Source organism: Salmo salar, chromosome 04, assembly GCF_965601325.2.
Source record: "Salmo salar chromosome 04, fSalSal1, whole genome shotgun sequence".
Lineage (NCBI taxonomy): Eukaryota > Metazoa > Chordata > Actinopteri > Salmoniformes > Salmonidae > Salmo > Salmo salar.
Window position 1 is genome coordinate 53,833,842 of NC_138294.1, and position 13,067 is coordinate 53,846,908.

The 13,067-nt window shown below is 39.2% G+C and overlaps 1 protein-coding gene across 1 annotated transcript; it reads right to left on the reverse strand.

Moving 5' to 3' along the window:
* Positions 1–1,808: 1,808 nt before the first annotated feature.
* Positions 1,809–3,982, reverse strand: cxb1 (Gap junction beta-1 protein). Its single transcript, NM_001139950.1, is given in 2 exon segments — positions 1,809–3,471; positions 3,893–3,982. Coding segments are annotated over 2 exon segments (765 nt in total). The 5' UTR covers positions 3,921–3,982; the 3' UTR covers positions 1,809–2,734.
* Between the last annotated feature and the right edge of the window lie 9,085 nt (positions 3,983–13,067).

The following is a 13,067-nucleotide window of genomic DNA, read 5'->3' on the forward strand; positions in this document are numbered from 1 at the left end:
TTCTTTCACGTTTGTGTTTTTTCATCAGATATTATTGCTTATGGGTACTTTCGTGTGTGTAAAATATTACTGTTCTCCGATTTTTAATTAATAGATCTAACTTTTCTTTTTTTTTTGTTGCATTTACTATAAATCGCTCTGGATAAGAGCATCTGCTAAATGACTAAAATGTCAAATATAAATGTTTTACAAACAGATCAAATATGACTGTATTGAATTATTAAAATAATAATTATATTGATGTCACAAAATGTAGATATTTGTTACATTTGATTGTGTAAAACCTAGCAGTACTTATTTCTCTGAGAGTGAGGCGGATATATAGTATTTTGCAAAAAAACATGACTATTTATCTTTTTGAAATGAAACCATCAACTGATAGATTTTAAACAAACACATGTCTGGCACGTATGCCATGATTAGATAGTGAAAAAACACATTTCTTTCAGAATTTCTTTAGACAATTAATGCTAATTTGACAACGTTTCTGAAAGTGGATATATACCGTTTTGGAATGAAGCTCTTCATATGACCAAAATTTGCTGTATTTATCCAGCTTGTTAAAAGCAAAGTGTCTGATAACAACTCCAGATAACATCTACATTTAGTGGCGCTATACATAGCGGACAGTGAAAATCATTGTGATTAAATGTCTTCCTTCTGTCAGACCTCACACCTCATAGACTCTATATATGGTCTCTTTTGACGTGCTCTAGAAAAAGAGAAATGCCCCCTCACACGTGCCCCTGCTAGGTCCAGCTGTCCCAAGGGTGAATATTTCTTAGGCTCAGAGGCTGACCCCTCACAAGGCTATGCTATTGATAACCTGGGACCATGCACTCTACCCAGCCTGTCTGAGTCTTTAATCACTGAGGCTGCCTCAGACATTTCCTCACAGGCGGTCTGACAGCTCACGAGAACTCTAGCCTACCTCTGTCTTTTAGAAAGCTTCCCGAGACTTCATTATTTGATTGTGTTTAAAAAATAAATCTATGAATTGAACTTTTTCCCCTTCAATTCTTACTCAATGGCACTGTCAATTGATGACCATAACAGCAGAGAATATATAAACCATTAGTACCTAATGTTTTGGCTTAGTTGTATATGTTAATGCTGCTCTCCTGTGGCTTTCTGAAGTATTACATAAAGGTAACATCACCTTGTAACATAAGACCACATAAAAAATAAAGGAAACACTTGATTAAATGAGGGATACAAAGTATATTGAAAGCAGGTGCTTCCACACGTGTGTTTCCTAAGTTTATTTACGCAATTAACATCCCATCATGCTTAGGGTCATGTATAAAAATGCCCAGTTGCCCATTATTTTGGCTACCAATCCTAGAAGAAGAGATCTCTGTGACTGAAAGAGAGATCTCAAAGGAGCATAGGGGGTTTAAAGGGTGTGTTTGTGTGTGTGTGTGTGTGTGTCTCACCAGATCTCAACCCTATTGAACACTTATGGAAGATTCTGAGCAGTGCCTGAGATGACGTTTTCCACCACCATCAACTAAACACCAAATTATGGAATTTCTTGTGAAAGAATGGTGCCGCATCCCTCCAATAGAGTTCCAGACACTTGTAGAATCTATGCCAACTTTACCAAGGCGCATTGAAGCTGTTCTGGCAGATCGTGGTGGCCCAATGCCCTATTAAGACCATTTATGTTGGTGTTTCCTTTATTTTGGCAGTTACCTGTACATAAAGCATTCAGAATACACTAACAAGCATATACGCATATAGTTGTGTTTACTACCAGCTCATTATAATATTTCCATGTGGCTATTGTACATAATTAAACTCAAGTGTTTTATTAGGAATTTCTAATTTTATTAGGTACAGCAATAAAAATCAGTGCAATACATTCAATATAAGAAGGCATGGTATACAACAAAACAGGGACTAAAATGCTATATATATTATGAAGTAAAAACTTTACAGTACCACAAATTCTAAACATCTATTATCCTTATACAGCAATGCTGTATATACTGGTAAGAAAAACAATGAAATAGACATTTAAACATGTTCTCTGATCATTCGGTTCTTCCATCGTAACTTAAACTTTGAAAGTTAAGCATATTTTCTCATTCATTATCCATTCTATATTACTCTATACACTTGCATAATCAGTCTCATTCATAGCATTCAAACCACCATTCAGATGTCTTGAAGCACCCACTTGATATTTCACTATGAAAGTGAGGTAGTTATTAGTGGTGCTTTGGAATGGCCTCATAGTTATTAGTAATACTCCACCACAACCACCAGATGTTGGTTAAATTAACCACTTGGACAGTTTTCTTGGGTTAATATTTACAATGGACAATTGAACCCATACACAGGCTTTGTCCTAAGCACGCCACATTATCAGTGATTAAACTGGCTGTCAGGAATTGAAAAATATGTTTAAATCATGATATAGAATAGATGATGAGATGGTTTAGCTGCTGGTATATTGAATTCAGATGAATTTGAGGCGTTGCAAGTTAAGGGCACGTTAATAAATCAGTTTACCATACTTTTCTTCAGTCTCCTCTTCTGTTGAGTTTGTGTCTATATCCAAATTGATATTGTCCTTTTAATCACATCCATTTGAAGTATAGAAAAAGTGTCGACACCTCATCATGGTGCAGTAAGCAGATTAATGAGTGTTGTTAAGGCCCTTACCTTGAGCTTTGAGCATGTTATGTAACCAATTAGAGTTATACTGCCCTGGTCCGTTTAGTTTGTTCTAGTAAGAGCAGAGCTTTTGGGTGATCCATGCCCCCATGGTTGAGTCTCCAGCATTGCTTAAGTGCCTACCGCAAGCCTTCCCTGCCAGGAAGACCACCTCTGCGATGTTGAGCAGGATACAGATCCCTGACACAGCCAGCATGAACACAGTGAAGACAGTCTTCTCTGTGGGCCTGGACACAAAGCAGTCCACCGTATTGGGGCAGGGGTACGAGTCACACTTGACTAGCCGGATCATCTTGTAGCCGGGATAGATCATGTAGAAGAGATACATGAAGGTCACTTCGAAGATGATGCGGAAGAACAGGCTGATGATATATGTCCACCAGAGGGCACCTGTGATCTTCATCTTCTGGGTCTTGATCTGCTCCAGGTCCTTGGGGCTGGCCCGGCCAGACAGTTTATAGAGCTTCTTGTCGATGTGTCGGCGATGGGCAACATGCATGGCCACCAACAGGGCCGGGGTGGACACCAAGATGAGCTGTAGGGCCCACAGACGGATGTGTGAGATGGGGAAGAAGTGGTCATAACAGACGCTGTTGCAGCCGGGCTGCTGGGTATTACAAGTAAAGCCAGACTTCTCGTCGCCCCACACACTCTCTGCTGCAACCACCAGGACCAGGATACGGAAGATGAAGAGGACAGAGAGCCAGATACGACCGATGCCAGTGGAGTGTCTGTTTACACCGCTGATGACGGCATAAAAGGACGCCCAGTTCATTTTCGATTCCAGGTCTGAAAAACAAGGTTGACATTAAAATGATTTCATTGTAGAAGCTAATAGGTCAACAATGTTGATCATTTGTTGATAATTTTGCATTAAAAAATTAGCCTTACATAAGTTAATTATTTCCACAAGATTTCTTTATACAAATACTAATTGCACGGATTGTTACTAAAAACACAGATCTCACATAACCCGATTCACCAGTCAACAACACTGTCCGACCAGCACTGGTCAGCGACTGAGATATTGGGAAATCTCAATAAAGCCATCCATTCTTTAAAAGCAGAATCCCCCAAGACTAATTCCATATTCTTCAAATCCAACAGCAACTGAGCTCTCTCCAGCTTGCTATATTTCAGATCTATTTAATTCCATTCCAGTCATTCCTGCCATGCCAGAAGAAGAGACTTGGAGAGATGGAGAGGTTACCAAGCTCAACAGGAGGTGTAAGAGGCATAGGCGGCACCCAGGGTGGAGGACAACGTTGACCCGCCGGTGTAGCGTGGACATTGATGTGCGTCCAGTGGAAAACCAAGCCTCTCTACCAGCCCTGACGTTGGTGTGCGGCTTAAGAGCGCAAGTCTTTGGTCTGGCACAACACATCATGTGACCTTTTTTCCCAAAGTCACTGGGAAGGGTGTAACTGCCCCCATGTGACCATTGTGCCATGTTGACACTGGCACCAACCTGCATGGTATATCTGTTGCCTTCCCACAGCCAGACTGACCACAGACTGGGATCGTAGTGGGGACAATTATTTAATGTTCTATAATATATGAAGTGCCATAACAAAAACTATGATATGTCAATGCAAATTGTCCCTACAAATAACAGGGTTCAGGTCTATTTCACTTTAACTCATTCAAATCAATATATAAATGAGAAAACATAAATATTTCAAATAATTCCCTATTGAAATACTGTACATCTTAGAGTATTAATTATGATTTCCTAAATAAAACCTTTACTTAAAGCTATTATTCAAGATTTGCATGTTATTTATTCTTACAGTGTGCACCCCTGATTTTCTTATATATACAAATGTATGTGGACACCCTTTCAAATGAGTGGATTCGGCTATTTCAGCCACACCCGTTGCTGACAGCTGCATAAAATTGAGCACACAGCCATGCAATCTACATAGATAAACATTGGCAGTAGAATGGCCTCACTGAAGAGCTCAGTGACTTTCAACATGGCCCCGTCACAGGATGTCACCTTTCTAACAAGTCAGTTTGTCAAATTCCTGCCCTGCTAGAGCTGCCCCGGTCAACTGTTGTTATTGTAAAGTGTAAAAGTCTAGGAGCAACAATGGCTCAGCTGTGAAGTGGTAGGACACACAAGCTCACAGAACGGAACCGCTGAGTGCTGAAGCATGTAACGCGTAAAAATTGTCTGTCCTCGGGTGCAACACTCATTCCCAAGTTCCAAACTGCCTCTGGAAGCAATGTCAGCACAATAACTGTTCGTCGGGAGCTTCAAGAAATGGGTTTCCATGGCCGAGCAGCCGCACACAAGCCTAAGATCACCATGCGCAATGCCAAGTGTTGGCTGGAGTGGTGTAAAGCTCCCCGCCATTGGACTCTGGAGCAGTGGAAACATGTTCTCTGGAGTGATGAATAACGCTTCACCATCTGGCAGTCCGACGGACGAATCTGGGTTTGGTGGATGCCAGGAGAACGCTACCTGCCCGAATGCATAGTGTCAACTGGAAAGTTTGGTGGAGGAGGAAAAATGGTCTGGGGCTGTTTTTCATGGTTTGGGCTAGGCCCCTTAGTTCCAGTAAAGGGAAATCTTAATGCTACAGCATACAATGACATTCTAGATTATTCTGTGCTTCCAACTTGTGGCAACCATTGGGATGAATTGGAATGCTGACTGCGAGCCAGGCCTAATCGCCCAACATCAGTGCCCGACCTCACTAATGCTCTTGTGGCTAAATGGGAGCATGTTCCTGCAGTAATGTTCCAACATCTAGTGGAAAGCCTTTCCAGAAGAGTGGAGGCTGTTATAGCAGCAAAGGGAGGGCCAACTCCATATTAGTGCCCATGATTTTGGAATGAGATGTTCAACGAGCAGGTGTCCACATACTTTTGGTCATGTAGTCTATTTTACAAGCAATCTATTGTGTGGCTGTTACTGGTTATGAAAAATTAAATAGAACCCAAATGGTGCTTTTAAATCATGTTAATACATCAAATACAGCTTTTTAAGGATAGTTTTAGAATTTTAGAACCCTATTCACCAACATGTAAATCATGACAACAAAAGGAAAATAAAAACGTTTTTTGTACACTTAATTTAGATTTCACAGTTGTAACAAATTATTAAATTCATAAAATTACCTTCAGTAGAAGTAGTGCACAAACACACCAAGAAATAATTGAGTTACCATTAGTATAGAAATAGTTTTTTCCATTAGTGACTATGTGAGACAAAACACCATGAGTTTGCATTGCTAATGATTTCTCTCACACTAGCCACTGCCCTGCACAGTCAGTCATATGCTCTTGTGTGAATAATTTACATACAATAGCTGCTTTTATTGGATCCAACAAGCCCCTTTAGAATTCGCCTACCCTCAGCAAAGGAAAGAATCTGTGTGGACACAAAGAAGCCTGTCCTATCTATTGTGAACTGTGCTGCAAGGGAAGTGGAGGCTCCTTTTGACGCAATACGGAGTAAAAAGTACAAAATCCAAACAAAGAAAGTCTAACCACATGCAGAGGGAGTAAATCTTATAGATAACGGTTGAGAAATAAATGCTCGCTGTGTGCGTCACAGTGTGTGTGATATTTCCAAAGACATTCTAACCTTTCCTTGCATACCCACCTGCTGTCAAAAGGTTCAGAGGAATACTCTTAAATAGTCTTAAAGAAGCCTCAGACAGATCCACATCTAGAGGGAGCTAGGTCCACGGATGACACACTAGCCTTGTTTATGCCTGCCGCTGCAGAGTTGCAAAGAAAAAGTCATATCTCCGACTGGCCAATAAAAATAAAAGATTAAGATGGGAAAAAGAACACAGACATGGGACAGAGGAACTCTATCTAGAAGGCCAGCATCCCGGAGCCTCCTGTTGACATTGAGACTGCTGTTTTGTGGGTACTATTTATGAAGCTGCCAGTTGAGGACTTGTGAGGCGTCTGTTTCTCAAACCAGACACTCTAATGTACTTGTCCTCTTACTCAGTTGTGCACCGGGGCCTCCCACTCCTCTTTATATTCTGGTTAGAGACAGTTTGCCCTGTTCTGTGAAGGGAGTGGTACACAGCGTTGTACCAGATCTTCAGTTTCTTGGCAATTTCTCGCATGGAATAGCCTTCATTTCTCTGAACAAGAATAGACTGACGAGTTTCAGAAGAAAGGTCTTTGTTTCTGGCCATTTTGAGCCTGTAATCTAACCCACAAATGCTGATGCTCCAGATACTAAACTAGTCTAAAGAAGGCGGAAGTACGGGGGGAAAAAATGTATGAAATGTATGCATTCACTACTGTAAGTCGCTCTGGATAAGAGCGTCTGCTAAATGACAAAAATGTAAATGTAAATGACGTAAATGTAAATGTAAGGCCAGTTTAATTGCTTCTTTAATCAGAACAACAGTTTTTAGCTGTGCTAACATAATTGCAAAATGGTTTTCTAATGATCAATTAGCCTTTTAAAATTATAAACTTGGATTAGCTAACACAACGTGCCATTGGAACACAGGAGTGATGGTTGCTGATAATGGGCCTTTGTAAGCCTATGTAGATATTCCATAAAAAATCTGCCATTTCCAGCTACAATAGTCATTTACAACATTAACAATGTCTACACTGTATTTCTGATCAATTTGATGTTATTTTAATGGACAAAAAATGTGCTTTTCTTTCAAGAACAAGGACATTTTTAAGTGACCCCAAACTTTTGAACGGTAGTGTACATATACATACATACACATACATACATAAATACACATATAAATATATACATATACACCTACATATACATACATATACATACATATCTTTTTTTTAAAATATTGGCGCAAACTAGTGAACAACAACGCTTAGCCCTGTATTTCCAGCTTATACATACTATATACATTTTATGGACACAGTCTATTTTACAATAGTTTTATTTTGCTTGTTTTTAACTCTTGTCCTTCCTCTACCTTCAACCTCTCCGATATATTTATGATGTCCATCCGGTTTGATTTCTATTTGCCATACCTTTCAAACATTTCTCTTCAAAAAAGTTCTTAACCTATATTTTATTTATCACAATTTTCTTTAACTAATTATGGTCTTTAATGCAGGGCCTTGCTTTTACCCCCTTCCACTTTTGCGGTAATACTACAGTTAGTTAGTTGGTTGTAATTTTGGGTAGAGCAGATATTTCCACATGTTATAGTTAGCTGCATGTATGACATAAATCCACCAGTCGTATTTATGATATCATTTAGGAAGATTATACCTTTTATAAACAATTTTTCAATTAGTAAATTTCAGTTTAACCACAATATTTGTTATATTGTTCTGTCTTTTCTGGTGGATTAAATTGCAACCAACTTTCTATGGCTTGTTTTAAAAATAGCGATATTTGGGAGATGATTTCCTTTTCAAATAACTGAAAGTGAGAGGTTGTAATCTGAATAAAGGGAAAAATGCCTTTCTTGAACATAGGGTGAGACATTCTTACTAATTTGCTAGAGAACCAGTTCGGATTTAAGTATGGCTTTTGTACGACTAGTGAGAGGTCTAATGCTTTAATATTTAATCATTTCTGCCCTCCGAATTCATATTCATTATATAAATTGGCCCGTTTAATTTTGTCTGGTTTGCCGTCCCAAATAAAATTGAATATTCTTTTCTAATATAATTTACAAAACTGTTCGCTAGGTGTAGGCAAGGGTATAAGCAAATAGGTCAACTGGGATATGACTAAAGAGGTAATCAGGGTGATTTTTCCACAAATAGAAAGGTATTTACATTTCCATGGTAGCAAGATCTTATCTAAATTTATTGGAGTGAGATCATTTATTTATTTTGGGATATGTATACCGAGTATATCCACATCACCATCAGACCATTCTATTGGTAAACTACATAGTAAAGTAAAAGTTGTATTTTTTTGTGATCCAATACGTAATATAATACTTTTCATAATTTGGTTGTAAAAATGAACTAGATCCTTTATGAGGCTGTGGAGGGATCCAAGTTGTGGATTTAAAAGAAAACATGAATCATCAGTGTACAATGACACCTTTTGTAACGGTCGTCATATAAAGGGGACCAAGGCGCAGCGTGTTGAGTGCTCATCTTTAAGTTTTAATGAAGACACTTAAACAAAGAAAACAAAACGACAGCCAACAGTTCTGTCAGGTTAACTAACAAACCAACTACCCACGAAAACAAAGGGAAAAACAGGCTGCCTAAGTATGGCTTCCAATCAGAGACAACGATAGACAGCTGCCTCTGATTGGAAACCATACCCGGCCAAAACATAGAAAAACAAAACATAGAATGCCCACCCACCGATCATACCCTGACCTAACTAAACAGAGAAAACACAGCTCTTCTAGGTCAGAGCGTGACAGTACCCCCCCCCCCCCCCAAAGGTGCAGACTCCCGGCCACAATCCTGAACCTATAGGGGAGGGTCCGGGTGGGCATCTATAATTGGCGGCGGCTCTGGTTCAGGGCGTAGCATCTCCACCGCCCGCTGATCCCCCCGCTTCTGTGTGTCCGGAGGAACCAGACCGTGGATCATCGCCGGAGGCTTTGAAACGCCAACCACCGCTGAAGACTCTGGGCTGAAGGCCGCCGCTGAAGACTCCGGGCTGCAGACTGCCATTGAAGACTCCGGGCTGTAGACCGCCGTTGAAGACTCCGGGCTGCAGACCGCCGTTGAAGACTCCGGACTGCAGACCGCCGTTGAAGACTCCGGGCTGCAGACCGCCGTTGAAGACTCTGGGCTGCAGACCGCCGTTGGAGGCTCCGGACTGAGGAGCGTCGCTAGAGGCTCCGGACTGAGGAGCGTCGCTGGAGGCACCGGACTGAGGAGCGTCGCTGGAGGCTCCAGACTGAGGAGCGTCGCCGGAGGCTCCGGACTGGAAAAGCGTGATACCTTTGTTTTTAAGCCCTGTATTTTTAATCCCTTGATATTATTGTTGGATCTGATTTTAATAGCTAACATTTCGATGGCCATAATAAATATATATGCCAATAGTGGACAACCTTGTTTTACTTCTCTTGACAATTCAAAACTTTCTGAGAAGTAGCCATTATTTACTATTTTACACCTAGGGTTACTATACATTATTTTAACCCATTTTATAAGAGATTCTCCAAAATATAAATGTTCCAGGCATTTATATATAAACTCCAGTCGTACTTTATCAAAAACCTTTTAAAAGTCAGCTATGAATAGCAGGCCTGGTTTCCAATATTTTTCAAAGTGTTCTATTGTTTCCAGTACTTGCCTTATATTATCTCCAATCTATCGTCCATATAAAAAACCTGTCTGATTAGAATAAATAATATCCAACATTACCTTTTTAATTCTATGCGCAATTCATTTTGCTAGAATTTTTGCATCACAACACAGAAGCGAAAGGGGCCTCCAATTTTCTAAATGGACTGGATCTTCATATTTCTCACTTGTATCCTGTTTCAGTAATAATGAAATCAGACCTTCTTGTTGAGTGTCTGATAATCTACATTTTACATAGGAGTGGTTAAAACATGCTAATAACGGTCCTCTGAGCATATCAAAAAAGATTTGGTATACCTCAACTGGTATGCCGTCCAGCCCTGGAGTATTCCTGGACTTAAATGCTTTAATTGCATCAAGAAGTTCCTCTGTAATTTCACCTTCACATGAGTCTTTCTGTATGGCTGTTAATTTTATATTATTAATAGAAAAAAATCCACACAATTAACTTCAGTTAGAGGAGGCTGAAACCCCTTTTTAGCATTGCTTTTCTTTAGTGTGCTTTTTAGTCTTTCAGTTTTTATTGTTATTCATTTGTTTTTTATCCTCTTATGTTTGTTGTGTAGTAAATATTTCAGTTTTTATTGTCTTTGTTTTTTATTTGTTTTTTTCCTGTTAATTGAATTGCGTTGCAGTAATGTCTGAAATGTGCGATATAAATAAAGCTTGATTTCATTTTACTTCTCTTTTTCCTGCTCTTGTCCACATTCTGATTGTGCCCACATTTTGTAAAATATGTCTACACATGGCATTCAAATGTCTCTGTCAACTGTTTCCACATTGTGCCCACATTTCCTTGCCCCTCCCTTTACGCAAATTATTTGACAGATATTCTTTCAAAATAATATTTATTTATTTTAAGACACATATTGATCCATAAGTCTATGGTGCCACCTTTCAAATATTGATTTCAATGGTTTCACTGTCCAGTTCCGTCTATCAATCAATCAATCAATCAATCAATCAATCAATCAATCAAATGTATTTATAAAGCCCTTTTTACATCAGCAGTTGTGCTTATACAAAAACCCAGCCTAAAACCCCAAAGAGACAGCAATGCAGATATAGAAGAACAGTGGAAAAACTACCTAGAAATGCAGGAACCTAGGAAGAAACCTAGAGAGGAGCCAGGCTCTGAGGGGTAGCCAGTCCTCTTCTGGCTGTGCTCGGTGGAGATTACAGGAGTACATGGGCATTAAGGTCAAACCGTTGTTCAAACTTTCATAGATGACCAGCAGGGTCAAATAATAATCACAGAGGGTAATCACAGAGGGTGCAACCTCAGGAGTAAACATCAGTTGGCTTTTCATAGTTGAGCATTCAGAGGTAGAGACAGGTGGTGCAGGAGAGAGTGAGTCTACACTTGCAAGATATCCAGACATAATGTGTGTCCGACTACCTCCGAAGGTGGTCAGGAGGATCTGATCACAATCAGACCATAATGCGTCTTTTACTAATCTACACCTATCTGGAAATGTGGGCACAATCAGAAGGTGGGAAATATCAGAAAAAATGATTCATGTTAGAACAAGGTATAAATGGGGCTACTGCCTGAGGTTAAATATCACCGCACATCAAGAGACATGAAGCTAGAACTAGGTGGCCCAGAATTGAGGTGGTGTACTGGGTATGATTTCACTTTAGCACAGCTGTCCAATGGGTAGCAAATAAAGGAAACTTTTAGCGAGCATGTGCAATACATTGATTTAATTGGCTTCAAAACGGATATACATTTTGAGATCTCAATTGATGCTTTTACCAAATGACACATATCAAGTTACATGGGAGCAATATTAGTCATGTTCAATACATATGATTCTGATTCATACACATTTTGTGGATGTGAATATCAGTGTGCCAATAACAATTTGCTTGACCATAGCAGCTTATCATATTTATTCTGGACTGTATACATATTTTTTATACGAAACAATGAGAAAAGTACAAAACATTCAAATAATTTGTTGTTACAATGGGAACCATGCAGGTTTTGCACACAGAATTCCTGCTATTCTGAAAAAAATAGACCAACCACTAGTCATTATCAACTCTGACAAAGGAATCCACCAAGTCTGTCAAAATCAGTGCCTGTTCAAACTGTACATGTGTAAGAGGTGGGAATGAAATCAAATGAGTCAGCCATACATTTTGAGAAAAGAGAAAATTGGCTGTCACAAGGCAGTTATTTTACAAAAAAAAGTATTCAGCAAAACAAGATGAAAAGGGAGTGGCTCTCTGTAATTAAGTGCATCACACCTGCATTACAAAACCATTATTCAGTGTTACAATGGACATCAATCAGAGGAAATGTTCATATTGTACATACTCAATACGTACTCTGACAGTGAAGCAAACCATTTTAAACGTGGCGCTATACTCCAGTATTTTAGATTTAAGAATGTTTCATATTAGGCGACAGTACAGAATGCCAGCAGTGAGGGTCTGTTGTACAATTAAAAAATGAAATAATGTATCTAGTCCCCCATTTGAAAAAGTCATAACTATTTGGACAAATTCACTTAGTGTATTAAACTAGTCAAAAGTTTAGTATTTGGTCCCATATTCCTCACACAATGGCTACATTAAGCTACTACAATCTTGGATGCATTTGCGGTTTTGCCCAATAGGAACTGAATGGTGAATTCAGGGACCGGGACCGAATTGTGCCATTTTGGAGTCACTTTTATTTTTATTGTAAGACTAGATCTTTCTGAATACTTCGACATTCATGTGCATACCATGATTATGGATAATCATAAATGAATCATGAATAATGAGTGAGGTTACAAAGATTAAAAAATGCTAACCTCCCGTTATGGTAATGGTGAGAGGTTAGCATATTTGTTGTAGCCTCTGATCAGCATTTCACTTATTATTCATGATTTTTCTTAATTATGGCATTATCAGGATTAATTTAGAAATGTTCAGAAACATTATCTGTATACCTAGAAAGAAAATTACACCAGTCACCATTCAGTTATTGGGCAAAACATAAGCCACAACACAACCAAAACAAACTGCACAACACTGACAAAAATGTACTTACTATGTCTGAGATACGTGGTTGTCCCATCAAAAGATGAATGCACTAAGTCGCTCCGGATAAGTGTCTGCTAAATGACTAGAATGTA